We start from the raw sequence: 26,755 nt of genomic DNA, 5'->3' as shown, positions 1-26,755 counted from the left end.
TTTGGGGGGCTCAACACACAAGGGAAGGGTGCTATGCACCTGGGAGCTCTTTTACCTGTTTTTTTGGTTTTGTAAAAGTGCCCCCTAGGGTGCCCGGTTGATGTCCTGGCATGTGAGGGGGACCAGTGCACTACGAATCCTGGCCCCTCCCACGAATAAATGTATTGGATTTATTCATTTTTGAGCTGGGCGCTTTAATTTTCCATTATCGCTGAAAAACAAAACGCCCAGCTCACACATTGTTGAATAAAACATGGACGTCTATTTTTTCCCAAAATACGGTTCGGTCCACCCCTTCACGGACCCGTTCTCGGAGATAAACGCCCATGGAGATAGGCGTTTTCGTTCAATTATGCCCCTCTATGTGTATTTCTGTTGATGCAGTAATGCAATTGCGATACTGATACAAGAGCTTTGGCTTTTGTGTCAGCTGGAATCTCCTTGTAGAATGAACAATCTGGCCAGCTTCGTCGATGCTCTGACCTTAATCAGTTAAACTTTAAAAAACAAAACTGTTTCTGCATTTTGGTAATTATACATGAGTCTGCTGTTTGATGCTGAGTAATGTTTTTGTGGTTGTGGTTGAATAGGAATGTTTTTATGGAAACCACCTAGTTATAGGTGGTATATAAGTGTGTGTATATGTATATTATATGTATTATAAATACATACATACTTCCCTGTCATGCCAGAATGGCTTCTGAAATGACCCTGAAGTGCTCTAAGCATACTAACCCGAGATCATGAAAATTCATGCAGGAGTCACTTTACGATCTTATGGAATTCCTCACACAGCTCCCAAAATCAAATATTTCAGCTTGTTTCTGCATCAGAGGATAATTACTGCATGCTGCTCAGATGTGATGATGCACAGATTACAAATGTTTACACAAATTAAACAATAGATCAAAGTGCCCTTATTCATTTATGAGGACATTTTAGCCATGGTCATTCATTTCTAAAATAACAGCTATCTTGTGAGTTAAAAAGCACAGAAAACTTCTAAAGTCTGTGCTGTATGTACATGGGAAATAACTAAGCTAAACTGCGTTATAGGCACGTTAGCGTTTTAATGCGCGTTAACCGTGTACGCACCTACAATATCCCTACATGGTTAGCGCATGCACTAATTGTAGGTACGTTAAAATTGCTAACGTGCATTAGTAAACAGGGCCCTAATGTGAAGTCAAACTTCAAAATTCTATAGCACTTGGATATAAATGTAATCTAAGCCACACTTATGTTGTCAAAATGACTATTAGCCAGAGATACTTCACAAAAACACTGTCTTGTCTAATCTGCATTTTCGCTGCCACATAAGAGCGAATTTCTCCAAATGATTGAGGATGCACTGGAATGAAACAATGGGACCATGACTCTGGTGGAACGGTAGATCATGAAGAAGGTTTGATCACCTGGGACATTCCCATTTCATCTACTGAAATGAAAGCTGAAAACAATAAACCAGACTTTAAATGGCTGAAAACTGTGGAATCAGAGGTAAATATTCCAATGCACCTTCTTTCTATACAACATTGTAAATGATCTATTTCCATTCTTCACAATATGGATATCCAGAAAAACAATTTCTCTTTGACAATAAGAAAAAGTACATTTCTAGGATTAATCTAGAGAACTCAACTAATCAGCAAATTTTAAAAAATTCCTCCTCTGTATTATTCCATAGAAAAAATATATTATACAAAAATCTCGTCTGTAAAAGCACACATTGAAAAAAAGGTGTCAAGTTATGTAAAATCTTGTATCCTCAAATCTTGCCATATTATTTATTTGCATTTATAAACTATTTTCCTGATCAGCAGCCATTCAAATGGTTCACATATCATATAAAACAAAAATCTGAAACAGTGGAAAAGTCAGAATAAACCAAATATAGCAAAATAAAGCCTCTCTTTCCTTCTTAATAATAATTATTGTTGTTATTATTATTATTGTTATTGTTATTAGTAGTAGTATTAAAAATAAGGTAGAATTAATGAACGAACAAGAATGTTTTAAATTCTTTAGGGAGTTTGTACTACAGCTCCCATCCAATCACTCAAAAAGCCTTTCCTACAATATCCACACCCCGCACTCAAAGAAGGTTGCCTTGACCTGATCACAGCAGCCGGTTAGGGTATATAAGAAACAATTTTCTCTTTTAAATTTGAGGGTCTTTGACAACGTAACACCTTAAAGATCAATGTTAAAAGTTTAAAGTGAACCGTTTCCGTCATAGGAAGCCAGTGTAGTTGATTCAAAAGGGGTCTAGCACTCTCTTAATGACATCCTACCAATGACCTAACTGCCATTTTTCTGAATAATTTGTCATTTCTTATAGAAAATAGAGGGTAAACCCACATTTAAAATGTTACAACAATCCAGAAACCTTAACAAAAAGGCATATGTTACTGTTAGTAATGTATTCTTGTTTAAGGGCCCTGTTTACTAAGGTGTGATAGGGTTTTTAGCATGTGCTAACCATGTAGACACCCATAGGAATATTATGAGCATCTACGTTAGTGCGTGCTAAAAATGCTAGTGCACCTCTAGCGCAGCTTAGTAAACAGGGCCCTAAAAATGGTTTTAATTGCCTAATCAGTTTTAATTTGTAAAAAGCCTTCCATGAAACAGCAGCTATTTGATCCTTCCAGATCCCATCCTGTCCTAAAATGATCTCTAAAACCTTTATGGATCGTTGCCAATCCAAAACCTTACCCAATGTAGGGGGCACACCAAGATGAGTCGAAGAGACATTACCAATAACCAAACAGGTGGTTTTACTAACATTAACCACAAGACCACTAGATTTCAACCAAGTCTCAAGTTTGGCTAAATAAGCATTTGACCTAACTATTGCAGTGTCCTTATTACCTTCTAATGGTAATAATAATTGAATTCTATAATAACTTATTCCCAAGGATTAACGTATGTATTGACCCGGACCTCCAATGCTGTAATTTATTTATCAAACTGACCTCAACACCTCCACCCCGGTCTAACACTGACTGATGAAACAGAACCTTTGTGTAAAGGATACCAGGGATTCTGTGGGGTTATTTCTTATCATAGGTCATTAATATTCAAAAATTATGCTTTTTACCTTACCAAAAAACTACTTGGTTTGCATTGGCTGACCTAAATCAACACATACTTTTACATCTTACATAAAAGTATCCTAACCACAGTATTTATAAACGGAGTACCCTTATCCCAATACCTTCATTTTATATTACTCATGTCTATCCACATTTTCCTTCCTTCCCATGAAAAATGCACTTAACTGAGTTTGAATCAATCTTCTCCAGCCGGCTGGTGCCTGCTCATGAGTCTGTGAGGTTTGTGGTAGTACTTTCTCCGGTATGAGTAAATGCAGATCGCTTCTTCACTCCGTTCCTTTCTTTCTCTTTGTTATGTTGAACTTGATTTTCCCTCCGTTCCTTCCTTTCTCTTTGTTTAGTATTTCAATGTTTCAACTTGATTTTCCGACAAGCACGTCTTGTTTCGCGATATCCATCGCTGCTTCAGGAACTTTTTTACTCTGATACTTTAATTTCTTTTCCGATGTTACGATGCACAAGATGGCCGCGGTTTTTTTATATATAACGCCCACAGGGACCTCTTCCAATCCCCTTGTATCTTTTATTTAAAGGGGCAGTTAGTAGAACGCCTTCCATTCTACATTCTTGTTCAATCCCCTGGGCATGGTTGTTTTAAATTGGTAAATCAACCGTTGTTCCCGCTGCCAAAGTTGTTGTTTAACCAATTTACTCATACCGGAGAAAGTACTACCACAAACCTCACAGACTCATGAGCAGGCACCAGCCGGCTGGAGAAGATTGATTCAAACTCAGTTAAGTGCATTTTTCATGGGAAGGAAGGAAAATGTGGATAGACATGAGTAATATAAAATGAAGGTATTGGGATAAGGGTACTCCGTTTATAAATACTGTGGTTAGGATACTTTTATGTAAGATGTAAAAGTATGTGTTGATTTAGGTCAGCCAATGCAAACCAAGTAGTTTTTTGGTAAGGTAAAAAGCATAATTTTTGAATATTAATGACCTATGATAAGAAATAACCCCACAGAATCCCTGGTATCCTTTACACAAAGGTTCTGTTTCACCAGTCGGTGTTAGACCAGGGGTGGAGGTGTTGAGGTCAGTTTGATAAATAAATTACAGCATTGGAGGTCCGGGTCAATACATACGTTAATCCTTGGGAATAATTTATTATAGAATATAGTAGACCAAGGTACCCAATTAAAGGAAAAATAGAGAAATAATAATTGAATGTCATCTGCATACTTAAAAACTTTAATATCATAACTTCCAATCAGATCTCTCAGAGGCTGAAGATAAATGTTAAAGAGCAACTGTAGCCCATTTCCATAAAGATCTTTGAAACCAACCCAGAAAGACCTTTCCGCAAGAAAGGACAAAATCCACTTAAGCACTGACCTGGAAAGTCTCAACATCGCACATCTCTACAAGAGAACGACTGTTTCACTAAATCAAACACAGATGATATAGCTAATACCACATGAAGAGGGACATTCTTATCCATTCAACAGTAGATATCATCCATCATCGACACCAACATAGTTTTAGTGCCACTACTGATGGAGCTAATGTAGCGACAGTGGTCACTCCATGAATCTGTTGGTGGGGGGGGAGGGGGGAAAGAGGACATTTCTCTTCACAATGACTTCTCCAGTCACATCCAATGTAGTGTCTTCCAGAATATTAATATACATAGCAGACACATCCAACTTACCAGCCAAGAGGTTCACGTAACACATCAAGATCATCAAGAATGTGTAACATGCGAGATTTGACTTGAACATAGAATGCAATATTCTTTGCTTAAACCTCTAAAAACAAATCAAACTAAAATAGTGGTTCTAAAACTGAATTTATTTGTCCTGTTTGTCTGTCCTAATTAGATTGTAAGCTCTGTCGAGCATGGACTGTCTCTTCATGTTCAAGTGTACAGCGCTGCGTAGGTCTAGTAGCGCTATAGAAATGATAAGTAGTAGTAGTAATTGTAGATACTTTAGGCATCCCAAGTGGTGTTCCCAAGCATTTATGTAACTTCAGCAGAAAATAAATGTGTGGTGGGGATGGATTTTGCTCCCTCAAAAAAAATCTGCCTCCTCTTGCATAAGCATACCTCGATTGAGTGCAGACCTCACCAACTCATCAATACTACTCTTCAAACTGACTACTGGATCAAAGTTCATTTTTTGATAACACTTCAGATAATTGTCACTCAGCTTCAGACATGTATTGTGCTATAGAGTGAACCACCAGTGCTGAGGTACCTTTATAAAAGAGGCTCTCAGAAATAGCCCCTAATAGCATGTGTAAACATATTTTATGAGTTTTGCACACATTTCACCACTTTACTTCAGCTCCTCCGCCAGGAGCACCTACTTGCAGCATGCATATAATTACTCATGTTTATGTCAGCATGCATAGCTGTGAGATTTTAGAAAAGACCATTTTCTGCATGTTAAAGAGGCTTTACATGTGGAAAATTGACCTCGTGTGGACATCTTTTTCCTTAGCTTGTGGGGTTCCCCAGGGCTCTCTTATCTCCTCTATTATTCAATATTGTTCTAAGGACTATTGTTCTAATATTGAATAATAGAGGAGATAAGAGAGTCCTTTAGCTGCCCTTATCCAATCGTTCAACATTTCATTTTACATTTACTTAGACAACATTCTTTTGCTATATCACACGGATGGTGCTCAGCCTGGGAAAATTGTGATAGAAGCCCATTAGGGGGGAAAATATGGTTTATTTATTTATTTATTGGTGAATATATCTCACTTTATCCGGAAATACATAGACCAGTTCAATGTGGTTTACAAATTAACCAGATAGTATACAATGATAGTAATTTATAAACAGAGAAATGTTAAATAATAAGTTAGATTAGACTGCAAAGAAAATTAACACAGCAGTAACAGGTTTAGATAAAGTAAAGAACTACATCTGCAACTTATCGAATAAGAAGCTTTCAGAAATTTATGGAAGGATAAGTAGTTACTTATACATCTAACGTCTCTCGGGATGGAGTTCTAACATTTGGTGCCCAAATGAGAGAAATCTTTAACCAGAACGGGCTTAAATTTGATATTCTTATAGCAAGGAAAATGCAACATAAGATATGGTCATGTTGGAACCTCCCCCGAGCAGTTGAGGCTTCATTTTGTTAATAAAAGGACTAACAGGATTGAGGGGATTTCCTCCATTGACTGTGGTTAGTAAAATTCTGTTGTTTTTGATAAAATATGTGTATATATTGCAGCTCTGGCACACGGGAATGCCTACATGCAGACTGTGTAAAAGTACACATAATCCTCAGCAGGTATACAAGTATACCAGCGAATCCTTCCTCAATTTTATACTCTCCATGTTCCATGTGTAAAACATGCTTCACACACAGGAAATACTTTATAAACTTCCACACATAGATAGAAGGCACTTTCCATGGTCAAAGATGTCTATCGTCCAGCCACATATATCTAAGGCAGCATAACGTTACACCCAGGGGCGTAGCCAGACAACAGATTTTAGGTGGGCCTAGGCAAGAAGTGGGTGGGCACCAAGTGTTCTCTCCCCCCCCCCCCCCCAACCACCACCAAAAATATATCTCAGCTGGCAGGAAAATGCTTCTTTCCACCTTGGCAGTCTGCAGCAGACATGCGCTGAAAACTGAGCACGCACAGGTGCCGGTATCATGGAGAGTAGCATTTTCGTTACCATCAGGGGGAAGTCTTCAGCTGGCGGAGCTTGAGGTCCCCACCAGCTACCACTAAATGTGTGCTACTGTTGGGTGGGCCTGAGCTCTAAGTGGATGGTCTCCGGCCCACCCAGGCCCACCTGTGGCTACGCCACTGGTTACACCCATCAAATGAGCACGCAGCCTGCCTTTACAGATTGTGGTAATTCAGGATGAAAGAGAGACAGAAGTGCAAAGAAGTCCATAAAGAACTAGGGGCCCTGTTTACTAAGGTGCGCTAACATTTTTTACGCGTGCTAAAAATTAGCATGCGCTAACGCTAGAGATGCCCGTAGAAATTAGAATGTGCTCATTTTTAGCGCACACTAAAAGCGCATGCCTACAGCACGGCTTAGTAAATAAAACCCCAAATTCTATAAATGGCGCCAAAAAAGTAGTGCTAAGCGCTATTCTATAATTGGCGTCTACAGTGAGACGGTCGACAATCACTGAAGAAAACAAACCTCCGCAATGGTAAAACCAAGAGAAAGGCACAGCGAAGGTGACAAGGTGGATGATGGTCAGTAGTAGTTTTATCGACATCATCCACCTTGTCACCTTCACTGTGCCTTTCTCTTGGCCAACAGTGAGACGCCATTTCTAGAATAGTGCTTAGGTCAGGAACCATAACTGCATTTAGGCACACCCATTTATACCAATGAAACCTTGGAGTAAATCCCCATGCCTGATCCCCGTTATTCTATACCAATGTGCATAAATTGTGGGAATCCGTCTATGGCCTTCCCATGGCTGCACCCTCTTTTTGGACCCGCATGTAATATATGTGTGTAAACTTTAATTAAATCCAATTTACAGTAATTGCTTAAGAAGCCAATCATTGCTAATTGGCTGGTTATTCAATTAAACTGCTGGTACAAACTGGGTGAGTGCACAATTTTTTAGTGAGTTTTATAGAATTTGGGGGAAGTGTTTAGTTCTTTATAACATGTGATATTCTCTATTACAGAACTTCAGGAAACCAGAACGAGTCAGCACTACAGTATATCCCACAACCCTCTGGATTATAGGATATTATTAATGGATGAAGATCAGGACCGCATCTATGTGGGCAGCAAAGATCACGTTCTGTCTTTGAATATTAACAACATCAGCCAGGACCCTCTATATGTAAGTTTAGATAATGTAATGCAAACCTTTCATGTTAACAAAAATAAAAGGCTGTCATATCTCTGGAGGGCACGTTCTCATGTGTAATATAACCAGATAAGACATGCAAGCAGAGACAAAAGTAGGGCTTTGGGGAGGGAGGTGCTGGCCCTCAGGTAACATTAGGGAACAAGGGGAATAAAGAGTGAGCCACATGTTTAATGAGAATCCAGGGGATTTCTCCTATGAGATTACGTCTACCTGTCTTCTTTTGAACTTTCTCTCCTCATCTTTCTATCAGTAATTTTTAACTCCTCCTTCCCACTACTCTCTCATCCTCTTCGCTCTGCGATGTCCTTATTCTAGTCAGCTTCACCATTTTTCATGTGGGAGGTTATCTTGACGTAATCATTTCCACAAAAGTACTAATATAAACCACATCACAAAACATATGCAGATAATATAAAATTCCAGCAACTGGCAGGCTACTCAGAGTCAAAAATATATGTACACAAACAGAGAAGGCCAAATAAACAATTTGAGTCACCTCAACTGGCATGGTCTAAACAATCCCCCAAAGATAAAGATACACAAAGCACACTGTAAGACACTCTCACTCTCCACCAATACCAAGAGGTTAGGGTCAGAGCCATCCTAGTGACCAAACACTTGGCAACACAACAAAGCTTTCACACTGCACTCCTGAAGTGAGATAAATAACCCCGTTCCTTAAGTCCAGGGCATCAAATTGCATAGAATGAGGCACAATAACGAACTGTGATGGAACAACTAGAAGATTCACTTCTGTTAATCTAGAAAAGCAAGATGGTGAGAAAGGGATGTGAGCTCCTCAACACACTCTCTTTCCTTCAACTCATCTTCCCTGATACATACATACTCTGCACCAACTCTATCCCAGCCAGCTTCAAACTCCATCCACCTCTCCTAGCAATCAGCCTACTGGCTTTCCTCCCAGTTTGTTAGACTCACTTTCTTTGAAGATTTGCTTTTGGTGCCCACTCCAGAAGAGCTTTTCTACTTCCTTGAGGCACATTACAATGCTCAGACTTCTGCATTGTTCTCAGTCTCATGAGAACATAAGAACAAGTCCTTAACTGCATCATCTTGAAACAGATTCCAAAGCTTAATTATGGGATGCATAAAAATATATATTTTCTATGATTTGTTTTCAATCCACTGATCACTAGTTTCATGGACTGCCCTCTCATGTTTGTACCAGGGGTTAGGCCGAAGCCAGCATTCCTCCCCCTGAGGGTCCCCTACATTTTGTTCTGACACTAGAGCCACTGATAAAGATTAGAGGCTGAGGTTGGCATCCCTGAGGTCCTCATGGGCAAGGAAACAATCAAATCTTTGGCCTTTGCGGATGACCTCATGATATTGATAGCTGCTCCTTCCCAAGGGATCCTGAAGCTACTTCATATTTTACAGGATTTTAGAGAGATTTCTGGATTCACTTTAAATTTTACTAAGTCTAAGGCAATGCCCCTTTTACCTGAGGTGAAAGGGCAATGGAACCTTTCCTTTTTAATGGGAGTTTAGGGGATCAATCTGCCCTGTGATCTTAGAAATCTTTAATCACAATAATGTTACATCTGTAATAGAATCCAAAAGGGACAAGTTACAAATGTGGATGTCTCTGCAATTGTCGCTTTGGGGTGGGGTGCATCTTTTTAATATGATGATTGCTCCAAAATGGCTGTATCTGTTTCAGATGCTTCCAGTGTTTTTAACACGAAAAAATGAGGCACAGTTATATAAACCAATACAATCATACATCTGGCAAGGGAAGTGGCCTCGGCTTCCATTAAAAGTGATCCAAATGCTAAAGCACTAGGCGGGATGGGTTTATTGAATCTGTTATTTAAACATAACTAATGGAATGAAACATCTCAACAACTGGTGACTTTTCAGCTTCGATTTAGAAATACAATTGAAACCATAAATACATTTTAGCTTGCTATTACAAATGAAGGGACCACACCCATTGGGACTATTACAACATTATCCTTGCCTTCGAGCAGCACACCTCAGTTGGAAGTGGTTGTGAAAGAGGCATCATTTTAATTCACAAGTCACACCTTACATATCTATTTGTGACAATCCAGCATTTCAGCCTGGGCAATGATGCAGTATATTTCATCACTGGGCTAAGAAAGGTCTGGTTTATCTGTGGCATGTTTTAACTCAAGAAGGTCAGTTGAAATCCTTTAATACTCTTCAACAAGAATACTCTATTGCATCAACAGACTACTTTGCATATCATCAACTACATCATTATATACGATCATTGACCTGGACAGACCTCACAGAGGACATACAGGACACATTGGCAGAGGCCCTTATTTTTGTGGTCTCAAATGCATGTGCCGTTAAAATTTCACCATAAATATCTTCAAGATACGACAGAAGAAATAGACTATAAGTGCTTGGCACAACAATCGTCTACCAACTTAAAGATCATTTTGACAGCTGAACACTTGCAGATCTACTTGAAACAAATACACACTCGGGTAGTATAGATTCTACACAAAGAACTTCTTTATAAGTTTTTTTCTTATATTATATATTTCACCTTTGTGGGCACAAAGAGCACACTTGACTTCCCTAGGACTCTGTCCATGGAGTGGACTACCAGCTGCAACATTAGGACAAATATTTTGGATATGTTCGAGGGTGCACTCATTTTGGGCTGCAATACTGTCCTTTATAGAGGAGATTTGTTCCTGTCAGGTTTCACGAGATCCCTTTTTCCTTTCTGGAGGATGGACCCTGCAGCAACGACTTCCCTCTGGAAGCAAACAGTTTTTCTGTTGCACAGTTTTATTTGCTTTGAAGACTATCCTGTCGGCTTGGATGGACCCATCGGGATCTTCGTTACAACAATGGAGAACCCTCATGATATCCCAGATGAGACTGGATCGCCTAGAAGTTAAGGATTTTACTATGAATACTGGAGCACAATTCCAAACTATATGGAAGACATTTTGGTGAACTCTAACATCTAGAGCCAGAAGTTTATTGCTGAATATACAAGGGTACTTTTTTATTTACTATCTTACTAATGGAAGGTGGAATTGCTAGCAGGAGGGGTGGAAGGGGGAGGAGGTTGGGAGATTTATACTGTCTATTATGTTGTATTGTGAGTTGGCTGTTGAATTTTTCAGAAAGAAATTTGGTTTAGCACTTTATTGTATTTTTTTAGCTGCCAATAAAAATGATTTAATCATAAATTATTGATAATGTGATGACTGAAACCATACCTGAATTTCATTAATCTTCGTACAATGCTTCAAGCAATGTTTATTTCATATTTTGATTTCTACAAAGGGCTAAATGTTAGATTATCAAAAACAACACAGAATGCTGCTGTGACACCTATGTTGCAATCACTGCCTTGGTTACCAAATACCTAATCAAGATCAAAATATTGGTACCAATTCAAAAGGCACTCAGTAATGAAGTCCCTATCATATTGGCATCTTTGTAAAAGTTATGTTGATCTCCTCAATTTTTAAGATCACTAAACCAATGTTTGATGGATGTTCCTAATTTGAAATATGCTAAATTGTGTGATATGCTAATACTTAAGAGTACTCTCGGTTGATGTACCTTCTCTATGAATCTCAATGTTGAGATCTACTTCAAAATACCGAGGTCTGACCAGACTGCTACTGGGACTTATGTGGCTCCTGGCCAATGTTCAGTCCCCCCTCTCCTGATGATTCTGATCCTCCACAAAGAACACTACCCCTCCCAGACCCCTCGCAATCAGAGCTTCCCCTCCAGAAGTACTACCCCACCGGCCTACCTTTACATTGCCTGTGATCTACTGGTCTTTGGGGCAGGAGCAATGTCCACTCACTCCTGCCCCATGTCAGCTCCAGCTTTAAAATGGTTGCTGTGACATGTAGTGGCAGTCTTGTAGTACTGCCTCTCCTGCCTGCTTAAATCGCTTTGAATATTGACCCCCTTTCTTTTTAAAATTTCAGTTGCAGTTTGTTAATTTCATTTAAAATATGAAATGGAGTGAAAAAAAATTTTTTTTAAATGACATGACCACCCCCCCCAGCCCTGTCCTGGAAATGCCTCCTCTCAGTTGTGGTACGCTAACATATGTGCAAGCAGAGATAACAGGACACCTATATACAATTTCACAAAAGTATTATGGTATACCTATTTTTTTTTAAAAGAAGAAACAACATAGGTGCCTATGTGCCTTTATCAAATAATGATGAATTTTTATAGTTCAAGTGGATGTATTCAACACTGTACTGTGATGATGTGTTCAGGTGCAATATATACCTGTCCCAAAGGGCCTACAATCTAAGAGGGTACCTGAGAAAATGAGAGATAAACCCCTGGATTCTGTATACCCCTATCCCAATCTGAAGCAATGGGAGATAAATTTTCCTGAGCAAAGTCACAAGGAGTTGTCAGTGACAGAAGCAGCATTTGAACTCTGGCTTTCCCAGAAGCAGTCCCAGTGACTCACAAATCCACACCTGCACCTAAGGAAGTATAAATGTATGTATGTAGTCTGTGCATACATATATGTATTTTATAACGCATATATATATAAATATATATATTGTTATGCCTACTTGTCTTTATAAAGTACTAGTATAAGTGGCATATGGCCTAAATGTCTGTGCTAATAGTTGTCAAGTACAGATGCAAATTATAGTCTTTTATAATCTTAGATACATACGGGTGTGTTCTGGCCATGATCTGCCCAAACTCCACACCCCACTGGCAAAGTATGCAACATCATTTCAGAGAACCTACCATTATTTTATAAGAGCTCATTTGCAAACGTACATTAGGACATAAGAACAAAAGAACTGCCATACTCTATCAGACCAACGGTGCATCTAACCCAGTATCCTCCTTCTAGCAGTGGCCAATCCAGGTCATAAGTCCCTGGCAGAATCCCAAAGAGTAACAAGATTCCATGTTACCAATTCCATGGACTGCAGTAGTTTTCTCCATGTCCATCTCAATAACAGACTATGGACTTTTCCTCCAGGAACTTAAACCTTTTTAAAACCCAGATACACTACCACTGTTACCCCATCCAGAGCTTAACTATTCATTGAGTGAAAAAATATTTCCTCCTATTTTAAAAGTATTTCCACATAATTTCATTGAGTGTCCACTGGTCTTTGCACTTTTTGAAAGAGTGAGAAATTGATTCAATTTTACCCATTCTACATCACTTATGATTTTGTAGACACATAATTTGCTTTTGCGAAAGAGAAGGCTAATACAGGAGTTTTCTTCCCTACATTGCGGCTGTCTTTTCCGACAGAAACGCTTGGTTTTAAAGATTTTCTCCATCTATTTTTCAGAGGCATTGGACACGTATACATTTTACACAATTTATAACCAAACCCTGACCCCCAAGGCAGGCATTGCTTAACGCCGAAACACAGCCCGTGTCGGGTCATTTATCAATAAAATACTCCTGTTGTCTCAGTCTTGAAGGCCCAATATTGCTTTTTTTGTTTGCAGCCACATATGTTGCCACAAGCATAAATGACTAAATTACCACAAAGAAGGTTCAAACTATCCTCCCCCCCCCCCCCCCCCCCCCCCGCGTAAAATTACCCTCTTAAGGTAACTGCAATTTTTCCATCACACATTACTTGTATGCAAGTCTTTGTGAGGTAATTTTATCACAGCTATTTTCCACAGGTCAAAAAACACATAGATAATTATCCCCATAGAGTTGGAAGCAACGATGCTGTTTAAACATGTTTCATAATTCAGTTGAAATAAGCAGCTGTTACAATATGCTAATACTTAACGTGCATTGTTTTACCATAGGCCCCGTTTTATGCAAAAGGACCTAATAATGTGCATTGTGATAAAGTCACATCCAGGATTGTTGGGTTAAGGAGCCAGGGGGCGAGATGGAAAATCCAGACTGGACTCCTAGCTGCAATAAGGGAGGACATGGATGTAAGCTAATAGGAGGTGTAGGTTGGCTGCCACTAGGGGGAAAGAGAGCTAGGAAACCCTGTGTGCAGGAGCTCCTCATTAGGCTCATGCTCAACTCAGCTGGTATGGGGGAAAGAGAGCTAGGAAACCCTGTGTGCAGGAGCTCCTCATTAGGCTCATGCTCAACTCAGCTGGTATGGGTGTGTAGAGAAGCTAATGAGTGGAGAATGATTGGTTGTGAAGGGAGAAGCCGGGGATTGATTAGGCAGGTGGGAAGGAGTCTCATTAGTTCAGGCCAGGAGAGAGAAGGAGAGAAGTATTTGCAGGCTGAAAATCCTTGTGCAGGGAGGTCCCTAAAGTACTGAAGCAGGCTGAAATTCCTTGGGTGGGAGGAAGTCCCAAAAGTATTGAATTCACTGTGAAGCTGATGCAGGGGAAACCCTTGGGTAGAAGGAATCCCTAAAATATTGAACTCTCCTGAAGGTAAAGAGGATAGAAGGGAGAAACTGCTGCTTGGTGACTGAACTGTGATGATGAACTGTTTGTCTTGGGAATTGAATTACTGTTTATTGTGCACTGGATAAAGAGCCCAGACTGAAGCCTGTATTGAATCCTGGTATGTGCTATACTGCTATTGGAACTGTGTACTAGAAACTTGCATGGAATAAAAGTCTTTAAGATTGAAGTTACTGGTGGACATCTATTTCTTCATTGTACCGGGAGCCTGTGGCTGGAGGAGATTGTTCTATCCTTGGCTGCACAAGAGAGGTACCTGGTTACAGCATTAACAGCATTACTGTGCACTAACTTGATAGCTATGGTTGTAAACCTAGCTGAAATCAGATGCCTTTTTTGCCCCTTAATACAATAACCTGCATTATATTCCCACGATGCACGTTAATTTTAGTTACCCTGGGATACACACTACTACTACCTATTTCTATAGCGCTACTAGATGTACGCAGCGTTGTTCACTGAACATATAAGAGACAGTTCCTGCTCAACAAAGCTTTCAATCTAATCAAGGTAGACTAACAGGACATAAGGTATAAGGGAATTACTTAAGGTGGGAATGATAAAACTGACATGGTACTGAACAAGTGAATAGGAGTTAGCAGTTAAAAGCAGCCTCAAAAAGGTGGGCTTTTAGCCTAGATTTGAAGACAGCCAGAGCTGGAGACTGACGTATTGACTCGAGAAATCTATTCCATTTGTATGGTGCAGCAAGATAAAAGTCTAGAGTTGACAGAGGAGGAGAAGGGTACAAATAAGAGAGATTTACCCAATGAACGGAGTTCCAGGGGAGGCGTGTAGGGACAAATGAGAGTAGAGAGGAGCTGCAGAGTGAATGCACTTGTAAGTCAGTAAGAGGAGTTTGAACTGTATGCGGAAATGGATAGGGAGCCAATGAAGTGACTTGAGGAAAGGGATATTATGAGCATAGTGACACTGGTGCAATACAAATCATGCAGCAGAATTTTGAACAGATTGAAGGAGAGAAAGATGGCTTAGTGGAAGACCTGTGAGAAGCAAGTTGCAGTAGTCTAAGCGAGAGGTGATAAGAGTGTGGATAAGGGTTTTGGTACTGTGCTCAGAAAGGAAGGGATGAATTTTGGTGACGTTAGCAGTCTATTGGATATGTGCAGAGGAAGAGAGAGATGAGTCAAAGATGACCCCAAGATTACAAGCTGATGAGACAGGGAGGATCAGAGACAGAGAATAGGGGAACAGGAGGGGTGGGTTTAGGGGAAAAGATAAGAAGCTCAATCTTTTTATATTGTAAGATGCTAAGCCTGTAAATGCATGCAAAATACCTCATTACTATGTAAATCAAATAATGCTGCTCATTTGTCCTGGTCAAGAGCTTTGGGCCACTTCTTAAAGAAGCAGGGCACTAATGAATAATCTCCCTCTTTCTCAGAACCCTCCTTCCAAAGAGACCCCAATCACAACCTCCCCCCCCCCCCCCTTCAAAAGTGCTCCCTCATTATATCCGCCCCAAGGACTCCCCATCACAACTCCTGCTGAGGAACCTACCTCTCCACCAAAGATGCCCCTCTCAACCCTACCTGTATACATCCTTGGGAGTGTAGGAAATATGGGGAACCCTAGTTGCTCCTGCCCTTGCCAATGCTGGGTTCAAAATGGTGAAGGTGACTACTGCTAGGGGAGTCAAGCTTCCATGCAAGGGCACAAGGTGGGTTAGAAGCCAAAGGCTCCTAGGCAGTATGAATAACGCTGCTTGCGAAATTGACCATAAGAAGCATTGTTCATGTATTGAGCTCAGCTTTTACTGCACCCTCCTGAGTCTTAGTAAACTGTGATTTAACAGAACCCAGCAAAGGATGAATGGAGAAAGGCTGAAGCAGTGCTGTGCTGGGTAAAGTGAAATCAGACAGCTGCATCTCCTGTACCTTTCCTTGGATCCATTGAACTTTATGCTCAAAACGGGAAAAAACATTTCTAATAAAAGTTGTCTTCCTTTTCTGTTTATCCTGAGTTCTGGCATTGAAACAGGATTATGTTTTGATAGAAATCAATCTATAATATATAATGGACATCTATCCTATTTTTCAAACAGGTTTTCTGGCCAGCAACAAAAATCAAAGTTGACGAATGTAAAATGGCTGGCAAGGATCCCACAGTAAGTAAAAAGTTGAAATATTTGCTTTATGAGTCAGAGCACCTTGAGTGTAGCCAAAACTAAATCAGAAGGGTGTTGGTTATTTTAAATTCCTTACAGTGATACGAAATCGCAAAGAGAACATTTTAGGAATCTTTGTTACTTGAAAAGAAATCGTGAAGTTCTTTTTTTCAGGGATAGATTTCAGTAATAGGATTTGTACCCGATGTTCCTAAAGAATACACTGAGCAGTTGAGATTATAAATGTTTGGGCCTGTTTTTCCTGGAAGGAACGACAGCCTGTAAATTTAAACCATATGATATCCCAGTAAAGACACACTTCATTAGATCAGCAGCCCAGGGTTAAACAGGGGGATCTGTGACGGGCTTTTTTTCATTGAAGTGCCTCGTTTGCATGCACCGTGAATAAATAAATTGACTTGATGTGATTGTCAGAGTTTTTCTTGTCTAACTCAACAGTAGAAATTCTGGCAGAGGTGCTACAGGGCCTTCATTAGCAGCTACTGGAATTGTTTTCCCTCGTAGGATACATACCCTTGTGGTCAATCCATTACATGGACAATCCTTGTGCCAAAATGCTCCAAAAATCTTTACAAGTGGGGATGGTTATCAACAAGTGCATTCATGGTTAGCACCAGGGAAACATGCAGTCAAAAAATATTTGGTTTGTTTTTCCAAAATAGGGGGCATTTTATTTTTCATTTAATTTCAGACATTCATTTTAATAAAACATTTTAACACTTTTAAAACATAGAAATCAATTGCATGCATCTAATTCATAGGATAATGTGTGTTAATTGTTTTATGCATACTAACGAGTCAATATTTAAACAGTGGTCATGGTTTCTTTTCAACACTGGCCACAGCATTTAAGCAGGTACCTGAATGTTCAGCACTGGCCGGTATCTGGATAAAAAGCTGAATATCCACATATTTACTTAGTTAGTTTAAAAATTTCTCTCACCTATAACCTAGGCGATTTACATTTTAAAACATATATAATAAAAACAAGAACTAGATAGTAACATTTCAGACAACACATACATTTATAAGCCAAAAATATTGCTCTGTTTCATATCCATATCATCCACTGCTATTGCATAAAAGCTTCTACAAAGAACTATGCAATTGCTGCTTAGGTGAAGTGGTTCCGGAAAGGCATTCCATAAATAAACCCCCTACGACAGAGAAAGCAACTTAATGAACTTTCCCAGCCATATCCAGAAACAAGCACATTGCATTTGAGTGCAAAGCTCACTGTAGAGGAGTGGAGGAGTGGCCTAGTGGTTAGGGTGGTGGACTTTGGTCCTGAGGAACTGAGTTCAATTCCCACTTCAGGCACAGGCAGCTCCTTGTGACTCTGGGCAAGTCACTTAACCCTCCATTGCCCCATGTAAGCCGCATTGAGCCTGCCATGAGTGGGAAAGCACAGGGTACAAATGTAACAAAAATAAAATAGATACTCTTGGAGATTCTACATGGAATGTTGCTAGTGGAATAGCAACATTCCATGTAGAATCTCAAATAGTAGGAGGAGTGGCCTAGTGGTTAGGGTGGTGGACTTTGGTCTTGGGGAACTGAGTTCGATTCCCCGCACAGGCAGCTCCTTGTGACTCTGGGCAAGTTACTTAACCCTCCATTGCCTGCCGCATTGAGCCTGCCATGAGTGGGAAAAAAGTGCGGGGTACAAATGTAACAAAAAAAAAAAAACACAAATGGCTTGACCGAAGTACTGTGGGGCTGCTACATATAAGGCTTCCTGAATCAAAACCAGTGCCTTAAAGCGTATTCGGAAAAGCAGTTGCAGCCAATGCAGACGTTTTAGCTCTGATCTGAGGTTCCCAGCCACAAGTCTAGCTGCTACATTCTGGACCAACTGCAATGCCAGAACCGTACTTTGTACAATGTTGCAAAAATCAGTCAAGGACAACATTGGTTCAGTCGAAATAACATATGAAGATGCCTAAAAGAAGCTTTGAATAACCTCCGTGACTTGGTTCTGCATTGTTAACCTATGATCAAAACCCACCCGCAACAACTTCATTGCTTTCTTCACAACCAACTGCTGCTGCTTATTACTCAGATTATAGCCATAGGAGCCAACTCTGTGGGTGCTTAAGACCCCCAATATTGAGAAAATTCCTTGTATGTGTCCAGGAAGGAGTTATTTCCATTAGGCTTAGCACCCCCAATAATTTTGAAAAGTTGGCTCCTATGATTATATAGCAACATTCAACGTCATTATCTAGATAACCGTAACATAACAAGCTTTTCTGAAGACCAGTATTGAATGTTGCCACTATGGTGACAATTCTATATAGTTTCAGAAACAACTTGTGGAAGAACAACAGTACAGGGTGCATGGTCCAAGAAGGTTATATTGCCAATATCTGCCAAACAGCGCAGCAAGCGCAAGGATCCATCCAAAAGTAGATAATCAATGAGAGAGTAGATCTTACAGGGAGAAGAAAAAATATACAGTCCCTGCTATCAGGATGCACCTCTCTTCAAGCATCATAGACTCCCAGCTCTTGCAAGATTACACACCACACCATGTTGAGCAGAGTATTGAAATCACCACCGAAGATTAAATTCACCCACCTGAAAAAAAGATTCGTCGAGGTGCTAAAGATAGAAAAAAAAAAAAAAAAAAAGAGAGAGATGTTGATCTACATTTAGGGCATAAACATTGGCCAATGTAAAATCCACCTGCAAATGCACAAATAAAAAGCAGCCACTTAAGTCAGCCTGAATATATGTAAACCGCTTTGAATGTAGTTGCAAAATATCACAGAAAGGCAGTATATCAAGTCCCATTAACAAGATTCCAGGCACAATCTCAAAGAGTAACAACATTCCATTTAGAACCCCGATGAATAGCAAGATTCCGGAATTCCAAGGAGTGGAGGAGTGGCCTAATAGTTAGTGCAGAGGACTTTGATCCTGGGGAACTGAGTTCGATTCCCACTGTAGTTCCTTGTGACTGTGGGCAAGTCACTTAACCCTCCATTGCCCCTGGTACAAAATAAGTACCTGAATATATGTAAACTGCTTTGAATGTAGTTGCAAAAACCTCAGAAAGGTGGTATATCAAGTCCCATTTCCCTTTCCCCCTTTCCCTTGTGACATCACAATATCAGAAGTGAGCCAAGTATCGAGTAATCAAGCCATTGTGATGTCACTGATGACATTTGCTCTTATTGGTGGAATGAGTGGAGGCGTAGCCTAGTGGTTAGTGCAGTGGACTTTGATCCTGGGGAACTGAGTTCGATTCCCACTGCAGCTCCTTGTGACTCTGGGCAAGTCACTTAACCCTCCATTGCCCCTGGTACAAAATAAGTACCTGAATATATGTAAACCGCTTTGAATGTAGTTGCAAAATATCACAGAAAGGCAGTATATCAAGTCCCATTTCCCTTAACTTTAAGTATTTCAGTAGCTACTCCACACTTTCTAGTTCCAGCATGTTCAGAGACACACAAGACAGTTGGATTTTGACTGCAATGAAGCCTTCTGTGTTCTGTTTTAAAATGAGTCTCTTGCAAAAAAACAAAACAAAAGAGGAGTTCAAGCGAAGCAACTCCACATAAGCCACTGACACTTTACCGGAGAATTCTGGCCCTTCGCATTAAGAATCGAAATAGAGCAAAAGACAATATAATGTCCACTCTAGAAAAAAAGCACTACAATTAGAATCCTTCCATCTAAGCAAAGTACACATTTTAAAAACAAACCCACCCTTCCCCTTCCCTACCCACAAAAGAGAACCAAGCAAACCCCCCACTAAAGTATGAGGTCTACAGAGGTACATGAAGCACCCACCCTTCCCCTTCCCTACCCATACAGAAGAAAACCCCAAACCCTCCCAACTCCACAAAAGATAACCAACCAAACCCCCCACTAAAGTATGAGGTCTACAGAGGTACATGAAGCACCCACCCAGAGACCTCCCAAAAACTCACAAGTAACACATCCATCCATCAACCATACAAATACTCTTCTCATTAATCAGCTACACACAAGTGCCAACAGTAAAAAAAATATTATATATATATTCCAAAATTACTCAGGAGACCTCAAGATCCCGAAGACTAGTTGTGACCTCTTTTATTCTCATCAGATACACGCTGCCTCTGGAACACTTTCAACCAGGAAGCTGGTGTGGATGGCCACAGAGAAGGAACCAGTGGGAGCAGGTGCAGGAGCAGGCACCAGCGCTATTCCTGCATCATGGAGAATCTTCTAGGCTTACTCCATAGAATGAACACAACGTAGCTTTCCAGCCACAACAAAGCAGAGACTAGGATAAGAGGCATAAAATCTGTTTTCTGGGATCTTGCCAGGTACTTGTGATGTGGATTGGCCACTGCTGGAAACAGTATACTGGGCTTGATGGACCTTTGGTCTGTCCCAGTATTACAATACTTACGTTCTTAGGCCCACTTGAACTTTTCCTTATTCAAGGATTCCAAAATCAGCTTCATTTTGCACCTCTTAGCCAAAGTATAGGAAAAGACATCCTGATACACCTGTACAGAGGCATCATGAAATTTCAGTTCAGTTCCTTGTTACACCTTCTGCATAATTTGCTCCTTAACAGAGTATTTAGCAAAACACACAATATCATGTGGGAGGTTCTGTACCTCGGGTCTGAGGGGTCGATGTGCCCTTTCTTTTTCCACAGGGCCCTGCACTCCAGTATCCAACAGCAACCGTCTGTACAGTTCCTTCACAATCACCGAGACATTCTGTGTCCCATCAGGCTCCGGAACACCTCAGAAATTGAGATTCTTTCTCCGACCCTGGTCCTCTAAGTCATCAAGTTTGAGTTGAAGCTCATCTGTATGGAGCTGAAGCACAGCTTTTTGAGCACACGCCTCAGTAAAAGCTTTTGTGTGCTCATCCAATTCACTCTCAACATCTTCCATTTGCACTCCCAGCTCCCTCATGTCAGCACGTACAATTTCAACCAGCACAGCATTCAATTCCTGCTGCAAGTCGCCCATACAGTGTTTCAGCTCTCGAAACAAGCCATGATCTTCTCCCACATCCTCCTCCTCACCCATAGATGAGACAGCCTCAGAATCACACGGGATACCATTCAGTGAGGAATCATTGTACCACAAGGCCTTCCTGGCAAGGATCACCTGATTCAGTAACTTTGTGCTTGGAAGTCATCGACTCTATACGAAATGCACACAGGGAGGTAAGGAATCATTTAAGTTCACGATGACGGTTGATACAGCAACTTTGTAGGTGAGGAGTGTGGAGCCCTCAGATTAAGCGGCCATCCAGGTTGATGACATCACTTCCTTTCTCATAGCTTACATTTATTATATACAGGTACTTTCTCTGTCCCTAGAGGGCTCACAATATCTAGTGTGTGCCTGTATGCATATTTAGGTGTGTCAATCTACCATTGTCTGTCTGTGTGTCCGAATCTGACAGTTATACAACACAAAGACAACTAGAATATTTCAGATTAGTTTAAATATTTTCTACTAAACTAAACATACAGAATCCTTGGCATACAAAACTCTTCTCTGGCCACAGTTCCTACTGCTGTTTTCAAGTGAAATTCCTTGACCTTTTCACTGCGCTTCTGTCTCTCTCCCTTCCCAATCCATGTTTATCTCAGTGTTTTGCAGTTTTCCAAGTCAGACCTTTTAACAGCTGGTGTTCAGCTCCCTGCCTCACTCCCAGTTACATTCCACTGTGTCTAGGATAAATGCATTTATTTTGCTATGCATACATATGAAGGATAATTTTATAAAAAGGGTTTGTCCTTTAAACAGTAAATTGTGCTCCCACTTTGGTATATTTTAATAATTTACACAGAGATGTAGTCATATACTTATGCAAATGACCTTTATAAGATAAGACCTGTGCAAAAATATTCTCTTTGGAATCATGAGGACCAATATTCAGACCGCGGGATGTAGCCGGGCTGCCACCCATGGTTGGCACTGAGCCCGGATATGGGTGTGATCAACCAAGTCAAAAGCAGGCAACCCTTATAAAATGTACCTCAAAAATACCACAGATATTACAAAGCATTTGTAATCTAAGATTACAAGCATAGGGCTCCTTTTATTAAGCCACGCTAGCGATTCTGACATGGCAATTGCAATGATGGCCATCAGGGTCGGTCTTAGCAAGTGCGGGGCCCTATGCAGACCAATCTGATGGGGCCCCATCCTAGCCCCGCCCCCACCCTAGCTCCAGAGCCAGCTACCCCTCCCTCCGAGCTCCCGGGCCATCCCCAGGGCTCCCCAGCTCCCTCCCTCCCAGCTCCAAGGCCGGCTGGCCGGTCTCTCTCTCTCTCTCCCTCCCACCCACCCACCAGCTCCAAGGCCCCCCTCCCTCCCCACTCCAAGGCCTGTCTCTCTCTCTCTCCCTCCCATCCACCAGCTCCCCAAGGCCCCCCACCCAGCTCCAAGGCCACCTCCCTCTGAATTTTAAGTTACCTCTTCGTTAACTTCGGAGCAGCCGGCAGGTAGTAGCAGCAACCGTGAAAAGCATGCGAGCTGCAGGGCGGCGCTTCAGGAGCCTTCCTTTCCCTCGGTCAGCTCTGGTCCCGCCCTCAAAATGAGGGCGGGACCAGAGCTGAACGAGGGAAGGGAAAAGAAGGCTCCCAAAGCGCCGCCCAGCAGCTCGCATGGTTTTCACGGCTGCTGCTACCTGCCGGCCGCTCCGACGTCGAGGTAACTTAAAATTCAGAGGGTGGGGGGACTGGAGCTTGGGCGGTCGGGGCGGGGTGACTTCAGGCACACCGCGCAGGGCCCCCTTGAGCGCAAGGCCCTATGCAGTCGCCTCGCCCTAAGGCCAGCCCTGATGGCCATAGGAACTGAATGGGCTTCATCGCGTTTGCCGCTCTGGAATTGCTAGTATGGCTTTGTAAAAGGAGCCCATAAGGTCCAATCATGAATAACAGCACTTTTTCCTGTACAACCACTCCCTCACGCCTGAAAAATACTCTTTCCTTAGTGGCAGAAACTAAATACCCTCAGTGGAGAAACGGGTATACATTACATAGCTGTTATACAACACACACATGTTCACTCACGACGACACCAATGTTCAGAAGATCATTTTATGCATGGAAATATACGTTACACACATGAAACAGAGAACATGTCTACCTTTGTGTTTCTCATGAGATAAATATATTTCTTGAATTTTTTTGTTCAATTAAGACTATCAAGTTAAAATTTTTGGTGGACCTTAAAAGGAATCAAAATCAAATCATTGCATTTCCTGAAAAGGTGCCACAGATATGCTTCAGAAGCATGACACACAGAAAGGGCATCAGGGAGGAATGACGGTGTCTTCTTTCCTTTACTGAATATAGACAGGTATCAAGGAATGTATTGCTTTCAAGATTTGTACCTTTGTTCACAGAATAATACATGGTCTACCCCCCGAGCTACATGTCTGAACTAATGGACTTACCAATTAGAAACACAATTGAATCAGCCAGAATGTACTTAACTCTTCACTTCCCAAGTTATAAAAGCCTGAAGTATTAATCAATATACGTGTCAAGTTTCTCTTACATATGCACACAGCTCTGGAATTCTCTACCAAAACGCCTGAAATCTACGAATAATCATCTAGACTTCCGAAAAAAAAACCTAAAAACTCACCTGTTCAAAGAAGGCATACCTCACAGTATCTGACATAAACAATGAATAATGAAATATGGCATTTTAATCAGGAAACGGACAGTTTTCAACCCCGACTCATGATCACACCCTAACATTTTGTCTGAATCACCCCAACCTATTTACCGATACTTCTTTATTGTACTTATCACTGTAATAGTACTCCTATACTGTATTTGTTCACACCGAAGTCTGTAACCACCTCTCCAGAACTATGTAAGCCACTTTGAGCCTACTAATAAGTGGGAAAAGTTGGGATACAAATGTAACAAATAAATAAATATAGACACCTACACTAGAACATAGAGCTGGTGTCACTTTTTTGCACTTAAATGTCTTACAAACTGTGCAAGTTACGCAGATAGGTGGGAGACTCACCCATTCTCCATCCATGCTCTGGCCATATGTACGTCCCCCTTGCAAATATCCACTATGTAGGTTAAGCAGGTGTGGATGCCATTATTCTAAACATTTGTGTGTGTAATCATGCCTAAATGTTACAGAACTGCCCCCTCTAACACATTAGGTAGCAGAGACTCTGCCATCATCTCTCTAGCCTACATCCTACTGTATATTTACATTATTCTCACACCATAAAGAAACGCACACACTCTAATAATCTAGTATATAAATATAACAGAAAGAAATCATTCCCACTGTGCATTGCACCAATGCATGTGCATTTCCCCTGGCCTTAGAGAGATTTTACAAAAGGCTGTGCTTTCAGTGAGCTCAGACTAAAATTCCCTGCTAAATTGCAAAAATTTGTTTTTCTGCCTAGATGCCCTACTTAAAATGGGTCTTAAGTCTGGCCGAAAAATACCCTAATGTTAACTAGATAAAGATATCTGATTAATTGTCAGAGATATATTTATTGTTACTGACTGAAGCAGTTAGTATTGGGTCAATTTTCAGCTGTCAGTGGCCAGTGCTTTTATTAAGGACTCAATGCTGCTAAATTAGACCTGAATAGTCAATGTTGGGCTGTGTAAGAAGCATCCATGGAAGGAGGTCCCTTAGTTTTGTGAATAGCCAGAGGGTGGGACTGAAGTCCATGGAAAGAGATGCTCCTGATGAAGGAGTGGCCTAGTGGTTAGTGCAGTGGACTCTGGTCCTGGGGAACTGAGTTTGATTCCCACTTCAGGCACAGGCAGCTCCTTGTGACTCTGGGCAAGTCACTTAACCCTCCATTGCCCCAGGTACAAATAAGTACCTGTATATGTAAGCCACATTGAGCCTGCCATGAGTGGGAAAGCGCGGGGTACAAATGTAACAAAAAAAAAGTGTTTAAATGGATGGAGCGCTCAGTGGACACAGTAATGACAGCAATGATCCTACATACACTTTACAACCACAGTGTCTCCTAGACTGTAATATGTAGAACAGTGCTTGAAGATACTTTGTGCTGTGTAATTGTTTTGTTTTGGAAGGCATTTGCATGCAACATCTGTGTATGAATTTCTGGAAAAAATAAAGGTGTGTCAGCCATTGATGAAAACTTAGTAAATAGCATGGAGGGCGAGTATATCACAGTATTTATCTTCATTCTAAAATCTCATTTACAAATGGAGTTCTTTATTTGAAAGCATGCACAAATTTTGAGTTTCCCATACCATTTTCCTGTGTATTATGTAAGGATTACATGGCTGTACACAAGGGCCACATGCAAATTCATGTTTATTGCAGAGACCCCTAGTGGTTGCATTTATAACAATAAAGACACTTAATTCTCTCTTTTTAGCATGGCTGTGGAAACTTTGTGCGTGTGATTCAGGCCTACAATCGAACTCATTTGTACGTTTGTGGAAGTGGTGCTTACAGTCCTATGTGTACTTACATCAACCGAGGCCGCAGATCAGAGGTAAGTCTATTGTTGCGATTCATTTATGAGAGACTTAATTGTTCTGCTTTTTTGTAATTAGCATTCACAGATTGAATTGTATATATAATGTAGAACATTATCTTAACTATCTTAACAAATTGGTTGCCAACTAGATTCCACTGTAGCATTTTCCAAATATAGATGCACAGCATCAGCTACCGAAGTTTCTAACGTAACCCAGTCCGTTGCCCTAAGAAGTCCAATTAGATAAGACAATGGAAGAGCTTGGCACCAGTCCTGTGTCTAACAGATGTTTAGGGTCATTTCTTCTTGGCACAATATTGTATATTCCCATCAGCTCTAGGCCCTAGACACCTTTCATTTCAAAGTCTTATAAGCACATAAAGGAGGTCAGTTTAGAAAGGATTTTTAACATGTCAAGACCTTTTTGTGCACATAAAAGGAGTTTTATAGAATTGTCCCAGGGTTACATGTGTAGAACTATGTACGATGGCAGGAAGGCACATACTTTTTACATGACCCACGTGTGGGTGCATGCGTCAAACTTTACCTACTTGATCACACAGTTATGGAACGCACTGCAGCGCAACTTAAAAACAATTTACGACCTAACCAACTTCCGCAAACTACTGAAGACCCATCTCTTTAATAAGGCATACCACAAAGATCAACAAATGTGAACATACACCACTCCTCCACATATATTCAGAACTGTCTTATAATATCTGCTTGTTACATTACTA

General features: G+C 40.8%; 1 protein-coding gene across 1 annotated transcript in view; it reads left to right on the top strand.

Moving 5' to 3' along the window:
- Positions 1-26,755, top strand: part of SEMA3C (semaphorin 3C) — a 154,494-nt gene that overhangs the window by 30,918 nt on the left and 96,821 nt on the right. The window contains exons 3-5 of the mRNA XM_030215781.1: positions 7,758-7,918; positions 16,443-16,505; positions 25,911-26,030. Of these exons, the coding sequence (XP_030071641.1) occupies positions 7,758-7,918; positions 16,443-16,505; positions 25,911-26,030 (344 nt within the window). The remainder of the gene's footprint in view (positions 1-7,757; positions 7,919-16,442; positions 16,506-25,910; positions 26,031-26,755) is intronic.

Source organism: Microcaecilia unicolor, chromosome 10 (genome assembly GCF_901765095.1).
Source record: "Microcaecilia unicolor chromosome 10, aMicUni1.1, whole genome shotgun sequence".
In the NCBI taxonomy this organism is placed as follows: domain Eukaryota; kingdom Metazoa; phylum Chordata; class Amphibia; order Gymnophiona; family Siphonopidae; genus Microcaecilia; species Microcaecilia unicolor.
Note: the sequence above shows the minus strand (reverse complement) of the source record. Positions and strands in the feature narration are given on the sequence as shown.